Source organism: Oncorhynchus nerka, linkage group LG22 (assembly GCF_034236695.1).
Source record: "Oncorhynchus nerka isolate Pitt River linkage group LG22, Oner_Uvic_2.0, whole genome shotgun sequence".
Lineage (NCBI taxonomy): Eukaryota > Metazoa > Chordata > Actinopteri > Salmoniformes > Salmonidae > Oncorhynchus > Oncorhynchus nerka.
The window spans coordinates 88,486,727-88,512,024 of NC_088417.1; the positions used below are offsets into that span (position 1 = coordinate 88,486,727).

The 25,298-nt window shown below is 42.8% G+C and overlaps 1 protein-coding gene across 5 annotated transcripts in view; it reads left to right on the top strand.

Annotated features, from left to right (window-relative positions):
- The window catches only part of apc (APC regulator of WNT signaling pathway), a 57,711-nt gene that overhangs the window by 15,944 nt on the left and 16,469 nt on the right, over nucleotides 1–25,298 (top strand). For 3 of the 5 annotated variants that reach the window (XM_029628492.2, XM_029628495.2, XM_065007550.1), the window contains exons 2-7: nucleotides 1,048–1,200; nucleotides 9,907–9,991; nucleotides 10,080–10,269; nucleotides 10,769–10,877; nucleotides 11,049–11,165; nucleotides 11,857–11,940. In XM_029628492.2, the coding sequence (XP_029484352.1) occupies nucleotides 1,066–1,200; nucleotides 9,907–9,991; nucleotides 10,080–10,269; nucleotides 10,769–10,877; nucleotides 11,049–11,165; nucleotides 11,857–11,940 (720 nt within the window). In that variant the 5' untranslated portion in view covers nucleotides 1,048–1,065. Of the gene's footprint in view, nucleotides 1–1,047; nucleotides 1,201–8,252; nucleotides 8,323–9,906; nucleotides 9,992–10,079; nucleotides 10,270–10,768; nucleotides 10,878–11,048; nucleotides 11,166–11,856; nucleotides 11,941–25,298 lie in introns of those variants that run through there. The other 2 variants (XM_029628497.2, XM_029628498.2) reach the window with 2 other exon arrangements.

Below are 25,298 nucleotides of genomic sequence, written 5' to 3' on the forward strand. Positions count from 1 at the left end.
TCAGTGTTGGAGGATGAGGTTAATATTGAAAATATAATTCTAATCTATTGGACTTTGTGGTGTTTAGACAATGCCATATGCATTGAGATTTCAGTGGATTGATATCAGTGGTAGTTGGCCATGAACCATTTGACAGGTGGTATGGCAAGAGATGGTATGGCACCGTTGTGCTCTGGCTGTAGCTTCACAGTGGTGGACTGGGCGTCTGTCAGCTGGAGACTTGGAAAAATTGGACCTTGCATTTAATCCTCTTTCTTTGTCTTTTTGTTCTTGCATCTAAACTAAATTAATGTTTCTCAATATTTTTTGCTAAAATGTAGGTTAATAACTACGCTATTATTGAACGGTTATCGTAATTATGATGATCCACTTCTTCCATCAACCGTTTGTCTGATAAAAATCCTTGTTAAAAAATTAAATGCAGTTAAGCTAGTCCAACCACTGACACGGCTTGTAAAATCTGCCCAGGCGTGAATTAACAAGCCTAATGTTTTTAAAACCTGTGTGAAGTGCTTTTAACCCAAAGCCATGTAAGGCATTTACAACTCTTATTCTCCAGATCTTATTCTCAACTGTTTTTCATAAAATCTTGTGTGCTGCTTTTTGTTTTAATGTGACTTGCTTTGGCCCTCGCAACTGGCCTCGTCTTAAGTCCTGCCGCTCTGATTGAAAAAGGTTTTAATTCTTAACCTTTGCTGAACTGTAATTTTCCAATGTAATGGTAGAGGATATGGTGCTATAAATGTATCAAGGCTTTTTAAAGCCCATTTTAGTCAAAGGGTATGAATACTTTCCGAATGCACTGGATTTCAGACTCTGTCTATGAAGAGCTGGATATTAAGCTGGATATTAATTGGCATTGGCATGGTGTTATGGACTCTGTCACCACTGACCATAATGTAGCCTAGCTTAATTATATCCATCAATCAAATGTAGGCTTCCAGATTAATTGTGATTGAGGCGGTATGTCTGTTTTTATGGGCAATTTTCCAGTGCTAGTAGGAGTTGATTCAACCTTATTAACCGTTGTTAATGTGTTGTCCTTAGGTCAAGAGGTAGTCCAAGATGGCTGCAGCGTCTTATGATCAGCTGCTGAAGCAAGTGGAGGCACTGAAGATGGAGAACTCCAACCTTCGACAAGAGCTTGAGGACAACTCCAACCACTTGAACAAACTGGAGACTGAAGCCTCAAATATGAAGGTAATCAGACCTCTTCTATGGTACACTAAGAACCCTGGGTCGAAGGTCGTGTTCAATATGGCGCATTGGGTCGAAGGTCGTTAATTATGGCACATGTAGCAAAACATTTAGCTATGTAAACTGACTTTTCAAATTTGAGAGGTACAGACAAAGCATTTCTGATTCATGTCTACTGAACACAAGCCAGCTTTTCCTCTTCACTCAAATGCTTGTACCAACTCAGTGACCTTAGTGTCCACTAGAGGTCGACTGATTATGATTTTTCAACGCCGATACGGATACCAATTATTGGAGGACCAAAAAAAAGCAGATGCCGATTATTATTTTTAAAGAAGGGGAAAAAAGTATTTGTAATAATGACAATTACAACAATACTGAATGAACACTTGTTTTAACTTAATATAATACCTCAATAAAATCAATTTAGCCTCAAATAAATAATGATACATGTTCAATTTGGTTTAAACAATGCAAGAACAAAGTGATGGAGAAGAAAGTAAAAGTGCAATATGTGCCATGTAAAAAAGCTAATGTTTAAGTTCCTTGCTCAGAACATGAGAACATATGAAAGCTGGTGGTTCCTTTTAACATGAGTCTTCAATTTTCCCAGGTAAGAAGTTTTAGTTTGTGGTTGTTATAGGAATTATAGGACTATTTCTCTCTCTGTACGATTTGTATTTCACATACCTTTGACTATTGGATGTTCTTATAGGCACTTTAGTATTGCTAGTGTAACAGTATAGCTTCCGTCCCTCTCCTCACCCCTACCTGGGCTCGAACCAGGAACACATCGACAACAGCCACCCTCAAAGCAGCGTCGCCCATGCAGAGCAAGGGGAACAACCACTCCAAGTCTCAGAGCGAGTGACGTTTGAAACGCTATTAGCGCGCACCCCGCTAACTAGCTAGCCATTTCACATCGGTTACACCAGCCTAATCTTGGGATTTGATAGGCTTGAAGTCATAAACAGCTCAATGCTTGAAGCACAGCGAAGAACTGCTGGCAAAATGCACAAAGTGCTGTTTGAAAGAATCTTTGAGACTGCTGGTACTTACCACCGCTCAGTCAGACTGCTCTATCAAATCAGAGACTTAATTATAACATAGTAACACACAGAAATACGAGCCTTAGTTTCCGGATTCTACCATATTAATGACCTATCATCTCGAAAACAAGACGTTTATTATTTCAGTGAAATACGGAACCGTTCCGTATTTTATCTAACGGGTGGCATCCCTAAGTCTGAATATTCCTCTTACATTGCACAACCTTCAATGTTTTGTCATAATTACGTAAAATTCTGGCAAATTGGGCAGCCCAAACTGTTGCATATATACTGACTCTGCGTGCAATGAACGCAAGATAAGTGACACAATTTTGCTTGGTTAATATTGCCTGCTAACCTGGATTTCTTTTAGCTAAATATGCAGGTTTAAAAATATATAATTCTGTGTATTGATTTTAAGAAATGCATTGATGTTTATGGTTAGGTACACATTGGAGCAACGACAGTCCTTTTTCACGAATACCCACCGCATCGATTATATGCAACGCAGGACACGCTAGATAACTACACATGGTTGATGATATTACTAGTTTAACTAGTGATTATGATTGATTGTTTTTTATAAGAAGTTTAATGCTAGCTAGCAACTTACCGTGGCTTCTTACTGCATTTGTGTAACAGGCAGTCTCCTCGTGGAGTGCAATGTAATCAGGTGGTTAGAGTATTGGACTAGTTAACTGTAAGGTTGCAAGATTGAATCCCCGAGCTGATAAGGTAAAAATCTGTCATTCTGCCCCTGAACAAGGCAGTTAACCCACCGTTCCTAGGCCGTCATTGAAAATAAGAATGTGATCTTAACTGACTTGCCTAGTTAAATAAAGGCATAAAATGGCCAAATCGGTGTCCAAAAATACTGATTATGGAAACTTAATCGGCCCTATTTAATCGGTCGACCTCTAGTGTCCACCCTGAGATTGGAAGGGTGTGATTTCAATCCCTGGCTGAGTCACACCAAATACTATAAAAATGGGCATTCCACATTAAGGAGAGAGATCTGGGGTAAGGCGTCCTGTCCATGGGGAGTACTTGTACATTAAGCTTTCCTCACGCAACAGTCGTTACTCTGTTTGTCCCAGTTATTGCTTCACTCAGTAGGCTACATCAAGCACAACAGTGGGATATTTCCCTAGGCAAGATCTTAGAACATAGGCTGTCTTCCAGCTTTGAACAACCAATGTGCCTGAAGTAAGGTGTTAGGGTTGAGTGCTCCGCTGAATTTTAGGAAGTCATTTAGACTCTCTAATCCGCTCCCTCTCAATATAGGCCTAGCTATCGAGGAAGACACCATGATGTATCATGGATAGAAATGTTAGCTAGTATCCAAGACAGAAATAAATATATCCTCCTCATCCTGTCAACATTCTCTCAAAACCCCTTCACAGGCCTCTCGCTCTCCCGACACATTCCCCTGTATTGCCACTCAAATTAGCCCCTCGGCTTCAACCTCCCTATCTGCATCCCAGAGTCGGTCTGTCTCTGAAAATGTTATTTGGCTGTCATCCTCGTTCCCTCAATTCCTCTCTAAGCCTATTGGAAAATGGGGGGGTTGAGGGAGGCCCCTTGGATCCTCTCCGCCAATACATTTTCATCGGAATTGAGGAAACAAGGACTGAGGAAGGAGTGATTTGGCGGTTAGTAACATTTTCAGACACCAGGACTCTGTTCACGAGAAGAGCTGCCATCCTGGGCTAGGCTGCTGAATCTCTCTTACACACACACACACACACACACACACTCGTTGAATGTACCAGCCTGCTAGGTGCCGTTGCTTTAATTGGATGATGTGACCTGGCAGGCTGAGGCTTCAGGAGGTGATTTAAACTCCTCTGGCTTTTCTGTTCTCACAGGAACATTTGGGTTCTCAACTATCTCTGTCAATGTCTTCTACCCCGCAATGCACCCTTGGGTAGTGAGTGGTGCCACCTCACATTAGGGAGCACTACTTTCTTAAATGTACGAGTGGCAGTGAATGTAGTGGACTACTCATTAGCCCACGAACTAAGGACAAGAGACTGCAAATCCTTCCCTCAATCACAAATCAACCCCTAGGGGTTGATACTCTCTGATCTTTTAAAATAGCTAGGGGATATGGGCTAGGGGTTAATACACTCTGATCTATTAAAAGGCCTAGTTGCTTTTGTAGAGTGTTTCCTGGTAATGAGGGAATGAGTGTCACCGTGGAAGGACTCACAGCGTGTTGGGACTGGGTGAGGTATATGTTTGGTGCAGGCTTAGTCAGTATTAGTAATTTCTGGGGAGTGTCTTAATGTGAGCAACACTGACACATACTTTATGTGAGACTGTACTCACTTTCCAGGAGCATTGGAGCTGGTTGAGGTTTCTCTCCCACTTTTGGGCATTTCAAATTAGGGGTTCTGCTCTGCCCTTGTCTGAGGAGAGTCCTACTCTGTGAGTAGCCTAACACTGATTATGCATCCAGTATGTTTGGAGCTGGGTTTGAGGTTAGCCTGATTCTCACTTTTGGGGGGGTCTGATGGCTCTACTCTTAGACTGGCACATTCAGCACTGCTGCTAAGCTATCTATTAACAATGCACCCCATCAGCTCGCCTCTTCCTCCATCCGCTCTGGCTCAAATTGAAAACCTGCCAACTCAGTCAGTTTAGTAAGCCAAGGGCTAGGCTACCTGCTACTCTGCAGTCTGATATTTCATGCTGGAGGGAGGTGGCTGTTGCACACCCCTTTGTGCTGCTGCAGATACAGAACCAGCCTGGGTTTGGCTTAGGGATTTATCTGGCACTAGCTTAAGGAGAGCAAAGGGGTGAGAATGATAAAAAAAAAAAATTAAGTATAATTTCTGCCTTTGCTGCAACGACGCCATCCATTGTGTTGACCTGTATTGTTGAGAAATCCTTCCTGGACTGTGAACTATAGTGTTGGAGGTTAGGTTCCTGCATCCTGCAATGCTTACTAAATAGAGTTTAGCTTAATGCTTATTATAAGTGGGCTGTTTTGTTGGTTAATGGTAGCCTAAGTAAGAATAAACTCTAAAGTACTGTAATGCAATGTTTCTATATAGTCTAAATAGGGGGAAGGGCAATCATTTGCAACCAAGTGAGAATTATTAGGCCTATCTTGTGGGAAAATGGTCTGTTAGTATTCCTTACAGGGGAGAACCCCTGTTGAGATCATAAAAGATTAATCATAAATAATGAGATTATTCAGGGGGTAAATAATGATATTGTTTATGACTAATGGATGAAATTTAAAGACAGTCTGCCTTTTCCCTTTGTGCTAATCAGTTTCATATTCATCAGAAACCCTATCTCCCTCTGGCACTTTGAGATCGATGTAGGCTGCTTGCTCTCTCTCGCTCTCTCGCTCTCGCTCGCTCGTTCTCTGCTCTCAGACGCTCCCTTCCCTCTGCACGTTGGGGAAAGCTGTCTTTTTTTAGTGTCTCTCTCCCTTCCTCTCATTGTATCTGATGAATGCGCCTCTCTCAGTTCCGACATCTAGACATTTCCTCTCTCCTCGGGGCTCAGGGTCTGTGTCCCAAATTGCACAATGTTTCCCTTTTATAGTGCACTACTTTTGACTAGGGCCCATAGGGTGCACTATATAGGGAATGGGGTGCCATTTGGGACACAAACAGGCTGTCACAGGCTCACAGCTGCAGGGAGACCAGAGGAGAGCATGAACAACAGCCTCTCCATCAATGAGCACTGAGCAGGCTTCCTCTCTCCTGCACACCAAGCCAATTACACACAGCACAACAAGAGCTCAATTTCAGTTCAATAATTATGTTTACGAGCACGCGCACTCACACACGCACAAAGACACATCGAATTGTACTTGCATCTTATGTAACCCAGTTCTAACATAAACCATACAGCTTTAGATGAGCACTAAACCTCTAAATCCTCAGTCATTCCATCCTGAATGTGGAAAGGGATGCTATAAAGTGACATTTTGCATTTGATATCTCAAGTTTCTGGCAGAAAGTTTCTTCATAAGAAGTTACTAGTGAAATTGAAATGGCCTTTTGTGGGATCAATACTAGTGGCTCATTCCACAACATAATAGTGTAATAGTGCCACTGGGTTAGTTGAAACAGACTTAGTTCTCAGAACAGACAGGTTATGATTTAAGCTTTCTACTTTATGCATATCTTGGTACTTTTATTGTGAAAAGTTCAGACCTGGCTACTTGCATAAGTGTAAAATATTTGGGGCCCTGAATCTCCTAGGTTTTTTAGGAATCCACTTTGTTTAGCAGAAAAGTTTAATCAAGGAGTTTGACATGGAAATTAAGGGTTTCCAATCAATGAACAGCTTTTGAACAAAACAGAACACCCCCTTTTCCTATATATTTTTTTACCATGCTTTTTTCTATTTTGAGAAGTCTTTCTGGTGGATTATCATCCTAAAACTACCCAACAGGAATCTGTGGTGGTCTGGGTCTCTCGTTAAGTACAGCCTAGTTAGTAAGGTTACTTCACACATTAGTGTTCTAATTTAAACCCTCCAGGCCTGCCTTCCCTTGACATCAATGCTTGTTTTTTCCTTATTACACACCACATGCTTAACAACAACAATAAAGGACAGTCTACCTTTTTCCAGTCAGAGTGCAGTACAAAAGCTGGACATAGCATGGTTCAGGGCCTCATGGGAGCCCAGCTCAGATGAAACCAGAGCCTAATGAGAACGAGAGACCCCGGCATGCTGGGTGGGTTTTGGCTCTGCCGATGGGTACTTTTACAGCATTGATTTGAGTTACTAGGACTATTGGATGACTATTTTAAAGCCTGTGTGTGTGAAAGGTATGCAGGACACTCAAACACTGCAGGGTTGCACGGGTTTTCTAGCCCGTCTCTCTGTTGGATTTGTTTATTAGGGAAGAGTGTGTCCATTTTCCCATTTCAGATTGGGCAAACGCATCCAGAATTCTGAGACTTGGACAGCAGTTGACTAAAAATATAATTTAACGAGAGTTGACAACTTGACTTGGTATGGATGTGGCAGCTTCAAGGTTTACTTTCCTTTTTTATTTGGTTATCCAACTAATTGAAGTAAGTTCAGACTTGATTGCATGTCCTCAATTTCATTTACTCTCAATGGCCCCATGGTTATTTGTTTTTATAGGTCTTTTTCTAGGCCAGATCAATCTATATGGGTTCTCCTCTTGGTCTTGAATTTACGGTCAGCTAGTAGTCTACGTTATAAATGAGCTGTATTCTATTCACATTAGCAACAACATGTCCGTCACCCCCAATGGTTGAATAGAGGAGTGGTTCTGCTAGGAACTGCTGTGAATAGAATGAGGGGCTCTTTATCGTATGATCCCAGCCTGATAATGCAGCCGTTGTGTGGTGTGTCTAGACGTCACACATGCTTTACAGAGCGAGGGAGCGCATCGCACAGTCAGGGCTGTGTGTTTTTGTTTCCTGCTGTCCAGCCCTCCCGTCTGACCCCCTTTCAGCCTGCTCATCGATGCATGGGCCAGGGTCAGAGGTCACAGGGTAGAGGTTGGCGGACACTGTGACCGTCCGGGTCATGCGTTGGTTACGTTGTGAGTAACCCTTCAATCTAAGGGGAAGCAGCTGTATGGACATAGCCTCTTGATGGCCCCTGGTCTCTGACTGACTGAGGCGGGACAGGCAGGGTGGAAGGAAAACCCTGTTCTGTTTTCTGAGCGGGAGCCGTGTTGTCGCCGGACATCGCTTTGATGCTTTGCTCTCCTCTCGGACTCACTGGAGGACAGGAGACTACTCTTTCTATTCCACTTGAAAAATAAAACAAGTTAACGAACTGTTCAACCTGGAAATACTTTTTATCTAACTTTTGATTTAATGACCCGCAGTTAATAAGTCCAGATTGGTTGAAAGATTCTGCCTGCTGTGGAGACTACCACTGCTGCTACAGCTGTAGTACTGTACTCTAGGATTCCTGAGCTATATGGACATGATCATATCCAGCCTCTCGTTCGCTATGCTGTATCCTTCTGATTATAGGCCTAGTTTTAACGCTGGATTTATTATTCTCCGTTGGAAGTATGCCTTTCCACCATTCACTCTGTCACCGTTGTAAGTTCATTGTGGTAAGTATTAGTCCTCCTGCAACAAGCCAGTTTCAATAGGCTAATCAAGTTCATGATCTTTTTCCAGTCATGTTTTGTAGAGCTGAGCGGTTAACTGATTATGGATGGGACACGTAGTTAAACAAACCCTTAGAGGGATCAAGATCTTTAAGTTCTTCATAATGTGTTGTATATTAGTTCAAGTAGTTTCAGAGTTCCATTTTGAGATAGGACATTACACCATTAAAGTGACCAAACTTTTTGCATTTGTGGAAGTAGGCCAACAGCTAACAATGTATTGCTACTGTATGTCTTTGGGTTGGTTGCCTGTGAGAAGGCTACAGATTAAGATGCATATACGACTATGCAGAGACCTTAACTGAAAGGATGGGATAAGATGTCCATAGGAGGAGAAAAAGTGCTCAAGGATAGCAATGTCATTGGTTGACTGAAGAGTAGAGTTCACTGAGAACAATATCAAGTCTAAAGAAAAGCGTTTCTCCCTTCAAGGTAAAGTCACTGATGCCCTCAAGGGGCCAGTTCTTAGAAAGCCATTAGTGGCATGCTCATTAGGAACAGAGAAACTTAGGGTCCAACCTACAATACAGTACTGGATTTAAAAACTAAAAAAAAAAGCTTTCTCCCCAATTTCGTGGTATCCATTTGGTCGTTAGTTTGTCCCATTGCAGCAGCTCCCGTACGGACTCGGGAGAGGTGAAGGCCGAGAGCCGTGCGTCCTCCGAAACACGGCTCAGCCAAGCTGCACTGCTTCTTGACACAATGCCCGCTTAATCCGGAAGCCAGCCTCACCAATGTGTCAAAAAACATTGTACACCTGGCAACCGTGTCACCGTACATGCGCCCTGCCCGCCACAAGCAGTCGCTAGAGCGCGATGGGACAAGTACATCCCGGCCGGCCAAACCCTTTCCTAACCCGGACGACGCAGGGCCAATTGTGCTCCACCCCATGGGTCTCCCGGGCGCGGCCGGCTGCGAGAGAGCCTGGATTCGAACCGGTATTTCTAGTGGCACAGCTAGCACTGTGATGATGTGCCTTAGACCACTGCGCCACTCGGAGGCCTATAGCTCCATTCTTGTGTATTTTATTCCTCTTGCGTTACCATTATTTATTTATTTATTTATTTATTCTGGTTTATAAACTGCATCATTGTGAAGGGCTCATAAGCAAGCATTTCACGGTAAAGTCGGCTCATGTGACAAATTTAAATTTGATGCGGTTTTTGATGTTACATCAAAGCCAGTGGTTGGATGTTTTTCCTCTCACTGTTCTACCCTGTCCATCAGGCAGCATGACCAACCACCGGTTCCTTGTCTGGAATGGGATAGTGGTGGGGGGGTTGAGGCAAACATTCTATTTTGCACTGCAGTGGGCCAGTAGGTTTGGCTAGACTTTTTACAGGTGTGAATGGACTTTAACTTTGTTTTTGTGGCTTAAATGTTTTTGTTTCTAAACTAAAAGAACATTGCTGTTCTTTCCTTTGGAAGTGTGTGTGTGTGTGCACCTAGATATTGTTCAGTGCTCTTATTTGCTGTTGTGTGTTTACAAACAATACATTAAAACCGATTGTTTTTCCTGTATTTCAGGAGGTGCTGAAACACATACAGGGAAGCATTGAAGAAGACTCTACCGATTCATCCGGACAAATCGATCTCCTAGAAAGACTGAAAGGTACGCATCACACATGGGGTGACAGAATTAGCTGGTTGAAATGCGTTCTATTAAATAACCTAAATTCTGATATTCCTTCCTCCGGTAGAAATTAGCCTGGATCCTAACACTTACCCAGGGGTGAAGCTGAGATCTCAGCCGTCTTCCATGCAGGGTTCAGGCTCTGGGCGTTCAGGGGACAGCAGCCCCATGGGTTCCTTGGGCTCCCTCCCCAAGAGAGGGCTGTCCAATGGGGGCAGAGACAGCACTGGCTACCTGGAGGAGCTGGAGAAGGAGAAGTGAGCTCCTGCTTGCATTACTTTGTATTTTCACATTAGTTTGTCTTTGAGTAATGCAGGTTATACTTAGTCTCCATCCCAAAGGACACCCTATTCCCTACATAGTGCAGTACCAGAGCCCTTTCAGGCTATATAGCAAATAGGGTACCATGTGGGGTGCAGTCACTGTGAATTACTGCTGCAATATTAATTGATGAGTGGTTTGCCTCTCTCCCGGCCAAATCACATTGAGTGCAATGGTGCAGTGTGAGGGCTTCAATCACACAGTACATCATGCTAACATTGTTAGGTTGCAAAGTGTATTCCTGGCATTAGTCACAGACAGGATGCATTAGGCGCTCGTATTCAGGACACCTACCCTGTTTTATTCTGGTATGCTGTATATGTGTTTTTGTCTTAGGTCTTTGATTAGTTTATTTGGTCTGACTTCGGTCAGTTTTGAATTATAAAAAAAAAAAACCTTGGTCTCTGATTGGTGCGATTGTATCTGTCTTGTCAGGTCCTTATTGATGGCGGAGCTGGAGAAAGAGGAGAAGAAGAAGGATCAGTATTACGCACAGCTGCAGAACCTCACCAAGAGGATCGACAGCCTACCACTGACTGAGAATGTAAGTGTTTATTTGTCGTTCAGCATTATGCCGTGTGTTGGGATGGAGTATAGTGACGTATAGATACTCCCAAAATACCATAACTGACAGTATGCAGATATCCTCTCTGCATTATTAAATATTAAACATTTCGCCAAGCCTGATGTCTGTTGATCCTGTTTGCGGTTGCAGCAGTTCTCCCTGCAGACGGATATGACCCGTAGGCAACTGGAGTACGAGGCGAGGCAGATCAGAGCTGCCATGGAGAAACAGCTGGGAACCTGCCAGGATATGGAGAAGAGGGCACAGGTCAGGGATGAGAGGAATTTGGGGCGGCAGGTAGCCTAGTGGTTAGTGTTGGGCCAGTAACCGAATGGTTGCTGTATCGAATCCCTGAGCCGACAAGGTAAAAATCTGTCGTTCTGCCCCTGTATAATAAGGCAGTTAGCCCAGTGTTCCCCGGTAGGCTGTCATTGTAAATAATAATTATTTCTTAACTGACTTGCGTAGTTAAATAAAGGTTAAAATGATGAATGCATACAGTGAAATGAAAGGGAGAGCAGGTAGAGAAATGACATGTATAGGATGAGTCATTGATTAGGAAACATACATACAGGAAGAACAGAATGGCCAGTAAGGATATTAAGTAGGATGGATATGTAGGCAGTTGAGGTAGAACATTTAGTAAATTGACTTAGAATTACAAAATTCTAACAACTGGCGACCCTACACATTGACTCTGTACCGGTGCCCCCTGTATGTAGTCTCGCTATTGTTGTTTTACTGCTGTTATTTAACTACTTGTTACTTTCATCTCTTGTCTGTATTTTTTAAAACTGTGTTGTTGGTTGGGGGCTCGTAAGTAGGAATTTCACTGTAAGGTCTACCTACACCTGTTGTATTCGGCACATGTGACAAATAAAATTTGATTTGGTAATTGTAATATCCTGTTATCATCCTCTGAGTGATTGCTTCCTGTAAATGTCCTGCTGTGTTTCAGGTGAGGGTGACTCGTATTCAGCAGATAGAGAAGGACATACTGAAGATCCAACAGCATGTCCAGTCTCCACCTGCAGAACCAGAGGTATGTGATACTCACCCCAGCCTCAGGTGTAATACACTAGAATGTACCTCTAGGCCTTGTTCTAGCTAGAATACAAAGAAAGTATTGCCGGAAACAATAGAGGTACCGAATTTCTCACTGTAAATATATTTAGGGCTGGTTTCCCGGACACATTATTCCTGTTTAAAATGACTACAATGCCCTTTGATTTGTCTGGGACTAAGCATAATCTGTGTCTGGGAAACCAGCCCTAACTGTATTTACAGTGATTTCTGGCAATACTTTCTCTGTATTCTGTCTAATGCCTGGCCTGTGTGGACATCTCCATTTCAACAGGCATTCTGTGGGAACAGTTTGTTGGCTTTGAGTCATGTAAAGAACCAAAAGCTGCTTACATCGGAGTGTCGTGCCATGTCAGTCAGTCAGCCATCCCATTTGCTGATATCCATTTAATTCTTGTTGTACTGGGTGCGCATTTCTATGCAATGGGGATTGATGCTTAGCCTCCATCCCTGCGTTACAGAGATGTCACATGGACAAGTGTACAATAATGCTTTGTTACTGATCCGATATGGTGATTTATCTGAACTGAACACACTGTCCTCTCTCATCCAATCATGTTGCAGTGTTCTGCTCCTCTAAACAAGAGCGTCATTTATTTACAGCGGCTCCTAAGAACACTAGAATGCTGGAAGCAACTCTTGTTCCTTCCAGGTTTATAACTTCTGACCCTGATTCTGGGGGGTGAAATCAACCATAGGCGTTCTCCTGTCCTCTCTCCTTGTGTTAAATATGAAAAAGAGAGCTATTGAATGAATGACAAATGACTTTTGTTTGTTGTAAAATCGCCAGTTGGAAACCCATCCCGTATGGGATTAATTGACACACATTACAATAGTTCACTGATAATTTAGTGATAATTCTTCTTCCGGTGTTCTCTGCAGTGCGTCGCATAAAGAGGGGGGGGGGAATATATCAATACATAATAGTAAATAATATAATCAAAACTAATTATATCCCTGGAGCAGTAAACATATACATGCATACATACAGTCGTGGCCAAGTTTTTAGAATGACACAAATATTAATTTTCACAAAGTCTGCTGCCTCAGTTTGTATGATGGCAATTTGTATATACTCCAGAATGTTAGGAAGAGTGATCAGATGAATTGCAACGTCCCTCTTTGCCATGCAAATGAACTGAATCCCCAAAAAACATCCACTGCATTTCAGCCCTGCCACAAAAGGACCAGCTGACATCATGTCAGTGATTCTCTCGTAAACCTCTGGCCTAGGGGGCGGTATTTTGACGTCTGGATGAAAAGCTTGCCCAAAGTAAACTGCCTGCTACTCAGGCCCAGAAGCTAGGATATTCATGTAATTGGTAGATTTGGATAGAAAACACAATGTCTAAAACTGTTAAAATAATGTCTGTGAGTATAACAGAACTGAAATGGCAGGTGAAACCCTGAGGACAACACCCCCCCCCCCCAAAAAAAAAAAAAAACATTTCAGCATAACACTGATTTCAATGGCTGGCACTTTTATTATAGGGCAAAATCCTCCCTGATTGCAGTTCCTAGGGCTTCCACAAGATGTCAAGTCTTTAGAAAGAGTTTCATGCTGGTTTTTGGAAAAATTAGAGAAGTTGTAATTTTTCTAGGTGGCTCCCATTTTAGCTGTAGTTTTTCCAAGCGCGTGGAGAAACGCTTCTTTGTTATTTATCTCCGGTAAAGACAATTACGATTCTGTCTTAAATTTTATAGTTTATTTCCGTATTAGGGTACCTAAGGTTTGATTATAAACGTTGATTGACTTGTTTGGATAAGTTTGTTGGTAATGTTTGGGATTCATTTTGTATGCATTTTGAAGTAGGGAAACTGGGTGGATTATTGACTGAAGCGCGCCAGCTAATTTCTGTTATTTTTACCAGGTAAGTTGACTGAGAACACTTTCTCATTTGCATCTATGACCTGGGGAATAGTTACAGGGGAGAGGAGGGGGATGAATGAGCCAACTGTAAACTGGGGATTATTAGGTGACCGTGATGGTTCGAGGGCCAGTTTGGGAATTTAGCCAGGACACTGGGGTTAAACACCCCTACTCTTACGATAAATGCCATGGGATCTTTAATGACCTCAGAGTCAGGACACCCGTTTAACGTCCCATCCGAAAGACGGCACCCTACACAGGGCAGTGTCTGCCCTGGGGCATTGGGATATTTATTTATTTTAGACCAGAGGAAAGAGTGCCTCCTACTGGCCCTCCAACACCACTTCCAGCAGCATCTGGTCTCCCATCCAGGGACTGACCAGGACCAACCCTGCTTAGCTTCAGAAGCAAACCAGCAGTGGTATGCAGGGTGAAAGGAAATTATCGTCAAAAGGACCTTTTGGAGTGTCAACAGAAGATCTTCAAGGTAAGGCATATATATAGCTATTTCTGACTTTCGTGTTTCAACTGACTGGTTGAAATATGATTTGTCATGCATTTGTATGCGGGGTGCTGTCCTCAGATAATCGCATGGTTTGCTTTTGCTGTAAAGCCTTTCTGAAATCTGACACATTGGCTGGATTAACAAGAAATTGAGCTTTATTTTGATGTTTAACACATATTTTGAAGAATGTTAAATATTTGAATTTCGGATTCTTTTATTTGGCGCTCTGCAATTTCACCGGATGTTGGCCAGGTGGGACGCTACCGTCCAACGTATCCGTGAGAAGTTAACACGGGTGTGAGTGTTGACGACAAGGCTGGAGATCACTCTGTCATGCTGCTTGAGTTTGAATAACAGATTGGAAGCTTCAAAAGGAGGCTGGTGCTTGGAATCATTGTTCTTCCTCTCTCAACGATGGTTACCTGCAAGGAAACGCGTGCCGTCATTGCTTTGCACAAAAAGGGCTTCACGGGCAAGGATATTGCTGCCAGTAAGATTGCACCTAAATCAACCATTTATCGGATCATCAAGAACTTCAAGGAGAGTGGTTTAATTTTTGTGAAGAAGCTTCAGGGTGCCCAAGAAAGTCCAGCAAGCGCCAGGACCGTCTCCTAAAGTTGATTCAGCAGCAGGATCTGGGCACCACCAGTACAGAGCTTGTTCGGGATTTGCAGCAGGCAGGTGTGAGTGCATCTGCACGCACAGTGAGGAGAAGACTTTTGGAGAATGTCCTGGTGTCAAGAAGGGCAGTAAAGAAGCCACTTCTCTTCAGGAAAAACATCAGGGACAGACTGATATTCTTCAAAAGGTACAGGGATTGGACTGCTGAGGACTGGGGTAAAGTCATTTTCTTAGAATCCCCTTTCCGATTGTTTGGGGCCTTCGGAAAAAAGCTTGTCCGGAGAAGACAAGGTGAGCGCTACCATCAGTCCTGTGTCATGCCAACAGTAAAGCATCCTGAGACCATTCATGTGTGTGGTTGCTTCTCAGCCAAGGGAGTGGGCTCACTCACAATTTTGCCTAAGAACACAGCCATGAATAAAGAATGATACCAACACATCCTCCTAGAGCAACTTCTCCCAACCATCCAGGAACAGTTTGATGAACAATGCCTTTTCCACCTTGCCAGAAGGCTAAAGTGATAACTAAGTTGCTCGGGGAACAAAACATCGATATTTTGGGTCCATGGCCAGGAAACTCCCCAGACCTTAATCCCATTGAGAACTTGTGGTCAATCCTCAAGAGGCGGGTGGACGAAAACCCTACAAAGTCCAAGCATTGATTATGCAAGAATGGGCTGCCATCAGTCAGGAAGTGGCCCAGAAGTTAATTGACAGCATGCCAGGGCGGATTGCAGAGGTCTTGAAAAAGGGTCAACACTGCAAATACTGACTCTTTGCATCAACTTCATGTAATTCTCAAAAAAAGCCTTTGACACTTATGAAATGCTTGTAATTATACTTAAGTATTCCATAGTAACATCTGACAAAAATATCTAAAGACACTGAAGCAGCAAATTTAATTTCCACTAACATTTGTCATTCTCAAAACTTTTGACCAGAGCCTGTAATTGAACCCACAAATACTGATGCTCCAGATACTCAACTGGTCTAAAGAATTCCTTTTTTTTTTAATTGCTTCTTAAATCAGAATAACAGTTTTCAGCTCTTCTAACATACTTGCAAAATAGTTTTCTAATGATCAATTAGCCCTTTAAAATGATTAACTTGGATTAGCTAACACAACGTGCTATTGGAACACAGGAGTAATGGTTGCTGATAATGGGCCTCTGTACGCCTATGTAGATATTCCATAACATTTTTCCAGCTACAATAGTCATTTACAACATTGACAATGTCTACACGGATCAATTTGATATTTTAATGGACAGAAAATGGCCTTTTCTTTTAAACAAGTAAAATGTCTGTGACCCCAAACTTTTGAACGATAGTGTGTGCATGTATACATAGTGGCTTGTGAAAGTATTCACCCCCCCTTGGCATCTTTCCTATTTTGTTGCCTTCAACCGGGAATTAGAATTAATATTCTGAGGGTTTGTATCCTTAGAATTACACACTATGCCTACCACTGAAGCTTCATCCAAGCTACTCAATACTGCCCCCAGTCCCAAAGAAGTTAACTTCTTATGGATGGGGGGCAGTATTGAGTAGCTTGGATGAATAAGGAGTAAACTGTCTGCTACTCAGGCCCAGAAGCGAAGATATTCATATTATCCAAGTTGGCAGGCAAAAACCTGAGAAAAAATCCAACCAGGAAGTGTGAAATCTGAGGTTTGTATGTTTTCATGTCTGCCTATACAATATACAGTGGAAATTTGGTCCGATTGCACTTCCTAAGGCTTCCACTAGATGTCATGTCTTTAGGACCTTGTTTCAGGCTTCTACTGTGAAGGGGAGAGAATAAGAGCTGTTTGAGTCAGTTGTCTGGCGCGCGCCCGTGAGTTAGCTGCATTCCTTTTCCTTTCTAAAGACAAAGGAATTGTCTGGTTGGAATATTATTGAAAGTTTATGTTAACATCCTAAAGATTGATTCTATACATCGTTTGACATGTTTTTACGAACTGTAATATAACTTTTTTTGACTTTTCGTCTGGACCAAGTGTGCCTGCACCTCATGAATTTGGATTTGTGAACTGAACGCGCGAACAAAAAGGAGGTATTTGGACATAAATGATGGACTTTATCGAACAAAACAAACATTTATTGTGGAACTGCAATTTCTGGGGGTGCATTCTGATGAAGATCATCAAAAGTGAATATTTATAATGCAGTTCTGACTTCTGTTGACTCCACAACATGGCGGGTATTAGAGGTCGATCGATTATGATTTTTCAACGCCGATGCTGATTATTGAAGGACCAAAAAAGCCGCTACCGATTAATCTTAATCCGATGAGTTTTAATTGTATTTATTTATATATGTATATACAGTGGGGCAAAAAAGTATTTAGTCAGCCACCAATTGTGCAAGTTCTCCCACTTAACAAGATGAGAGGCCTGTAATTTTCATCATAGGTACACTTCAACTATGACAGAGAAATGAGGGGAAAAAATCCTGAAAATCACATTGTAGGATTTTTAATGAATTTATTTGCTAATTATGGTGGAAAATAAGTATTTCGTCACCTACAAACAAGCAAGATTTCTGGCTCTCACAGACCTGTAACTTCTTCTTTAAGAGGCTCTTCTGTCCTCCACCCGTTACCTGTATTAATGGTACCGGTTTGAACTTGTTATCAGTATAAAAGACACCTGTCCACAACCTCAAACAGTCACACTCCAAACTCCACTATGGCCAAGACCAAAGAGTTGTCAAAGGACACCAGAAACAAAATTGTAGACCTGCACCATGCTGGGAAGACTGAATCTGCAAATCCGGCATAAAAAAGCCAGACTACGGTTTGCAACTGCACATGGGGACAAAGATCGTACTTTTTGGAGAAATGTTGTTTTGGTCTGATGAAACACAAATGGAACTTTTTGGCCATAATGACCATTGTCATGTTTGGAGGAAAAGTCTTGCAAGCCGAAGAACACCATACCAACCGTGATGCATGGGGGTGGCAGCATCATGTTATGGGGGTGCTTTGCTGCAGGAGGGACTGGTGCTCTTTACAAAATCAATGGCTTCATGCGGCAGGAAAATAATGTGGATATATTGAAGCAACATCTGAAGACATCAGTCAGGAAGTTAAAGCTTGGTCGCAAATGGGTCTTCCAAGGGGACAATTACCCCAAGCATACTTCCAAAGTTGTGGCAAATTGGCTTAAGGACAAAGTCAGGGTATTGGATTGGCCATCACAAAACCCTGACCTCAATCCTATAGAAAATGTGTGGGCAGAACTGAAAAAGCATGTACGAGCAAGGATGCTGACAAACCTGACTCCGTTAGGTAGGCCAAAATAGGCCAAAATTCACCCTACTTATTGTGGGAAGCTTGTGTATGGCTCCTTGAAACATTTGACCCAAGTTCAACAATTTAAAGGCAATGCTACCAAATACTAATTGTGTGTGTCAACTTCTAACCCACTGGGAATGTGATGAAAGAAATCCTTCTCTCTACTATTATTCTGACATTTCACTTTCTTAAAATAAAGTGACCTAAAACAGGTACTTTTTACTAGGATTAAATGCCAGGAATTGTTCAACTTTGAGTTAATGTTTTTGGCTAAGGTGTATGAGAACTTCTGACTTCAACTGTATACTGAGATCATGTGAAACTTAGATTGCACACAGGTGGGCTTTGTGACTTATGAAGGTAATTGGTTGCCCCAGATCTTATTTTTTTTAAATTTATTTTTTTATTTTTTTATTTTCACCTTTATTTAACCAGGTAGGCTAGTTGAGAACAAGTTCTCAATTGCAACTGCGACCTGGCCAAGATAAAGCATAGCAGTGTGAACAGAAAACACAGAGTTACACATGGAGTAAACAATTAACAAGTCAATAACACAGTAGAAAAAAAATGGGCAGTCTATATACAATGTGTGCAAAAGGCATGAGGAGGTAGGCGAATAATACAATTTTGCAGATTAACACCGGGGTGATAAATGATCAGATGGTCATGTACAGGTAGAGATATTGGTGTGCAAAAGAGCAGAAAAGTAAATAATAAAATAAAAAATAAAAAACAGTATAAAAACAGTATGGGAATGAGGTAGGTGAAAATGGGTGGGCTATTTACCAATAGACTATGTACAGCTGCAGCGATCGGTTAGCTGCTCGGATAGCTGATGTTTGAAGTTGGTGAGGGAGATAAAAGTCTCCAACTTCAGCGATTTTTGCAGTTCGTTCCAGTCACAGGCAGCAGAGTACTGGAACGAAAGGCGGCCAAATGAGGTGTTGGCTTTAGGGATGATCAGTGAGATACACCTGCTGGAGCGTGTGCTACGGATGGGTGTTGCCATCGTGACCAGTGAACTGAGATAAGGCGGAGCTTTACCTAGCATGGACTTGTAGATGACCTGGAGCCAGTGGGTCTGGCGACGAATATGTAGCGAGGGCCAGCCGACTAGAGCATACAAGTCGCAGTGGTGGGTGGTATAAGGTGCTTTGGTGACAAAACGGATGGCACTATGATAGACTGCATCCAGTTTGCTGAGTAGAGTGTTGGAAGCCATTTTGTAGATGACATCGCCGAAATCGAGGATCGGTAGGATAGTCAGTTTTACTAGGGTAAGCTTGGCGGCGTGAGTGAAGGAGGCTTTGTTGCGGAATAGAAAGCCGACTCTTGATTTGATTTTCGATTGGAGATGTTTGATGTGAGTCTGGAAGGAGAGTTTGCAGTCTAGCCAGACACCTAGGTACTTATAGATGTCCACATATTCAAGGTCGGAACCATCCAGGGTGGTGATGCTAGTCGGGCATGCGGGTGCAGGCAGCGATCGGTTGAAAAGCATGCATTTGGTTTTACTCGCGTTTAAGAGCAGTTGGAGGCCACGGAAGGAGTGCTGTATGGCATTGAAGCTCGTTTGGAGGTTAGATAGCACAGTGTCCAATGACGGGCCGAAAGTATATAGAATGGTGTCGTCTGCGTAGAGGTGGATCAGGGAATCGCCCGCAGCAAGAGCAACATCATTGATATATACAGAGAAAAGAGTCGGCCCGAGAATTGAACCCTGTGGCACCCCCATAGAGACTGCCAGAGGACCGGACAGCATGCCCTCCGATTTGACACACTGAACTCTGTCTGCAAAGTAATTGGTGAACCAGGCAAGGCCGTCATCCGAGAAACCGAGGCTATTGAGTCTGCCGATAAGAATATGATGATTGACAGAGTCGAAAGCCTTGGCGAGGTCGATGAAGACTGCTGCACAGTACTGTCTTTTATCGATGGCGGTTATGATATCGTTTAGTACCTTGAGCGTGGCTGAGGTGCACCCGTGACCGGCTCGGAAACCAGATTGCACAGCGGAGAAGGTACGGTGGGATTCGAGATGGTCAGTGACCTGTTTGTTGACTTGGCTTTCGAAGACCTTAGATAGGCAGGGCAGGATGGATATAGGTCTATAGCAGTTTGGGTCCAGGGTGTCTCCCCTTTGAAGAGGGGGATGACTGCGGCAGCTTTCAATCCTTGGGGATCTCAGACGATATGAAAGAGAGGTTGAACAGGCTGGTAATAGGGGTTGCGACAATGGCGGCAGATAGTTTCAGAAATAGAGGGTCCAGATTGTCAAGCCCAGCTGATTTGTACGGGTCTAGGTTTTGCAGCTCTTTCAGAACATCTGCTATCTGGATTTGGGTAAAGGAGAACCTGGAGAGGCTTGGGCGAGGAGCTACGGGGGGGGCGGAGCTGTTGGCCGAGGTTGGAGTAGCCAGGCGGAAGGCATGGCCAGCCGTTGAGAAGTGCTTATTGAAGCTTTCAATAATCGTGGATTTATCGGTGGAGATCGTGTTACCTAGCCTCAGTGCAGTGGGCAGCTGGGAGGAGGTGCTCTTGTTCTCCATGGACTTCACAGTGTCCCAGAACTTTTTGGAGTTGGAGCTACAGGATGCAAACTTCTGCCTGAAGAAGCTGGCCTTAGCTTTCCTGACTGACTGCGTGTATTGGTTCCTGACTTCCCTGATCAGTTGCATATCACGGGGGCTATTCGATGCTATTGCAGTCCGCCACAGGATGTTTTTGTGCTGGTCGAGGGCAGTCAGGTCTGGAGTGAACCAAGGGCTGTATCTGTTCTTGGTTCTGCATTTTTTGAACGGAGCATGCTTATCTAAAATGGTGAGGAAGTTACTTTTAAAGAATGACCAGGCATCCTCAACTGACGGGATGAGGTCAATGTCCTTCCAGGATACCCGGGCCAGGTCGACTAGAAAGGCCTGCTCACAGAAGTTATTTAGGGGAATTTAATGGCTAGAATGTAGGGGCTCCATAGCAAAGTGGGTGAATACATAGACACGCACCACTTTTCTGTTTTTTGAAGCAAGTACTTTTTCATTTCACTTATCCAATTTGAACTATTTTGTCCATTTATATGAAATCCAAATAAAAATCTATTTAAATTACAGGTTGTAATGCAACAAATTAGGCAAAATGCCAAGGGGGATTAATACTTTTGCATGGCACTGTGCATTCATACATACATGTACAGAAGGCATTTGAACACAGTCTGGCACAAAGAGAAGAGACTGTGTGAGACAGACCTGCACACAATCTATATACTCGTCTTATTTTCCATCCAATTTGAATTGAATGAAGGGGGACCTGTTCGACTGCAGCACACACATTAGCTGACCTGATGACTGAGCATGTGTGCAGTCAGTCAACCAGTGACCTACCTTCTGCTCCTGTTGGATGCACAGCCGAGAAGCCATAAGGCCTTGGTATGTGTGTTCATGCGTCAGTGTGCATGAATACTGTATTCAAGCCAGTGCACTCATGCCTGCATCATGTGAGATGTTTGTTTGGTGGCCCATACAGTATACGTGCTCGTGTGTTTTTGTCTGTTGGTAATTGTGCGTACACTACTTGTCTCGTCGTGCCCTGCATGTGTGCTGGCTTACATGCTTTTCCCCCTCTACATGAGTGGATAAATCATTGGACACATTTAATTCCCCACTCTTCGACTGTCATCCTGCAGGCTGAGCTACAGCTTATGTAGGTCAGGGATGAGGAAGCCTGATGCTCCTGCAGCTGCCCTAGCTAGCCTAGTGACTGAATGCTCTATCCATCAGGGTTTCACATTTTGGGGAATATTCAGAGGTGGAAACTTTCCGTGGGAATTAACAGAAATATATGCAAATTAATATTAATTCCATTTAAATGTAAATGTTTTTTGCATTGGATATATTACCATATCATATGGAGACAAACAAAAACCTTTAACCTTATCATAAGTAGACATAGTTTCAAATGATTAAATCCTAATAGAAATAACAAAAAAACTTTAATTAAATGAGTTGACTCTTCACATGGGATGATTTCAATGAACAACAAACGGAATATTGAATGATCCCCAATGATCATTGCATCTCCCCAAAATTATTTATATATATACAGTGCTTTGCGAAAGTATTCGGCCCCCTTGAACTTTGCAAACTTTTGCCACATTTCAGGCTTAAACATAAAGATATAAAACTATTTTTTTTAAGAATCAACAAGTGGGACACAATCATGAAGTGGAACGACATTTATTGGATATTTCAAACTTTTTTTAACAAATCAAAAACTGAAAAATTGGGCGTGCAAAATTATTCAGCCCCCTTAAGTTAATACTTTGTAGCGCCACCTTTTGCTGCGATTAAGTCTCTTGGGGTATGTCTCTATCAGTTTTGCACATCGAGAGACTGAAATTTTTTGCCATTCCTCCTTGCAAAACAGCTCGAGCTCAGTGAGGTTGGATGGAGAGCATTTGTGAACAGCAGTTTTCAGTTCTTTCCACAGATTCTCGATTGGATTCAGGTCTGGACTTTGACTTGGCCATTCTAACACCTGGATATGTTTATTTTTGAACCATTCCATTGTAGATTTTGCTTTATGTTTTGGATCATTGTCTTGTTGGAAGACAAATCTCCGTCCCAGTCTCAGGTCTTTTGCAGACTCCATCAGGGTTTCTTCCAGAATGGTCCTGTATTTGGCTCCATCCATCTTCCCATCAATTTTAACCATCTTCCCTGTCCCTGCTGAAGAAAAGCAGGCCCAAACCATGATGCTGCCACCACCATGTTTGACAGTGGGGATGGTGTGTTCAGGGAGATGAGCTGTGTTGCTTTTACGCCAAACATAACGTTTTGCATTGTTGCCAAAAAGTTCAATTTTGGTTTCATCTGACCAGAGCACCTTCTTCCACATGTTTGGTGTGTCTCCCAGGTGGCTTGTGGCAAACTTTAAACAACACTTTTTATGGATATCTTTAAGAAATGGCTTTCTTCTTGCCACTCTTCCATAAAGGCCAGATTTGTGCAATATACAACTGATTGTTGTCCTATGGACAGAGTGTCCCACCTCAGCTGTAGATCTCTGCAGTTCATCCAGAGTGATCATGGGCCTCTTGGCTGCATCTCTGATCAGTCTTCTCCTTGTATGAGCTGAAAGTTTAGAGGGACGGCCAGGTCTTGGTAGATTTGCAGTGGTCTGATACTCCCATTTCAATATGATCTCTTGCACAGTGCTCCTTGGGATGTTTAAAGCTTGGGAAATATTTTTGTATCCAAATCCGGCTTTAAACTTCTTCACAACTGTATCTCGGACCTGCCTGGTGTGTTCCTTGTTCTTCATGATGCTCTCTGCGCTTTTAACGGACCTCTGAGACTATCACAGTGCAGGTGCATTTATACGGAGACTTGATTACACACAGGTGGATTGTATTTATCATCATTAGTCATTTAGGTCAACATTGGATCATTCAGAGATCCTCACTGAACTTCTGGAGAGTTTGCTGCACTGAAAGTAAAGGGGCTGAATAATTTTGCACGCCCAATTTTTCAGTTTTTGATTTGTTAAAGTTTGAAATATCCAATAAATGTCGTTCCACTTCATGATTGTGTCCCACTTGTTGTTGATTCTTCACAAAAAAAATACAGTTTTATATCTTCATGTTTGAAGCCTGAAATGTGGCAAACGGTCGCAAAGTTCAAGGGGGCTGAATACTTTCGCAAGGCACTGTATATATATAAATAAATGAAAGTCTAAACTAAAGCTTTGGTTGTCTTCCTATCAGGCTTCCATGTCTTCTCCCTTGACCTCCTCAATGTCCACCTCTTGAACATCAGACACTGAGGCCTCATCTTCACTGTCATTTTCCAACCTGGTTGAGGATGGCTAGTTGTCAGGCTCAAAAAGCCTCATTTGCCCAGATGGCCACCAATTTTTCAACCCTTATATTGGTCAGCCTGGTGTGTGTGTGTGTGTGTTCCCAAACAAGGACCAGTTTTTTTTCACCTTTATTTAACCAGGTAGGCTAGTTGAGAAAAAGTTCTCATTTATAACTGCGACCTGGCCAAGATGAAGCATAGCGGTGTGAACAGACAGCAACACAGAGTTACACATGGAGTAAACAATAAACAAGTTAATAACCAGTAGGAAAAAAGTCTATATACATTGTGTGCAAAAGGCATGAGGAGGTAGGGGAATAATTACAATTTAGCAGTGATAAATGATCAGATGGTCATGTGCAGTTAGAGATACTGGTTTGCAAAAGAGCAGAAAAGTAAATAAATAAAAACAGTATGGGGATGAGGTAGGTAAATTGGGTGGACTATTTACCGATGGTCTATGTACAGCTGCAGCGATCGGTTAGCTGCTCAGATAGCAGATGTTTAAAGTTGGTGAGGGAGATAAAAGTCTCCAACAAACGATTTTTGCAATTCGTTCCAGTCATAGGCAGCAGAGAACTGGAAGGAAAGGCGGCCAAATGAGGTGTTGGCTTTAGGGATGATCAGTGAGATACTGATTGTTGGTGGGTTTTCAAGGCAACAGGGGAAACAGCCTCAGATCCAGAAAGTCCCTTCTACCAGGTGGCTGATGCGATGTTGGCGCGACTGCCATATTGCATCTCCATCTCAAAGCCCTTGCTTGGAACTGCCTAGAACCTTGTCCTCATCCAGGCCAAGGTGGCGAGACACTGTAGTGATGCAGCCAGCAAATGAGTAGATAAAGCATATCTGGTGGGAGGGGGGTATGCTGGTTGAAGGACATTCAGAAATCTCTTCCAATACACATTGCCTGTGAGTATCAGAGGTGAAGCAGCTTCATACAGAGCTTGAGCAAGACGTTCATCAGCATCCTCCATTAAGTAAAAAAAAACTGATTCCAGGAGGACCATGAGCTTTGTCTGATTCATCACTTTCACTACAAATGGAAGTAGGGGGATTTTTGTCAGAGGTCGCTTGTTGTGAGTGCTGAGGGAACTTTATCCACTTGGCCAGAAGATTCTGCATCTTTGTTGCATTCTTCGCATATGATTTGGTACAGTATTAGCAAATGT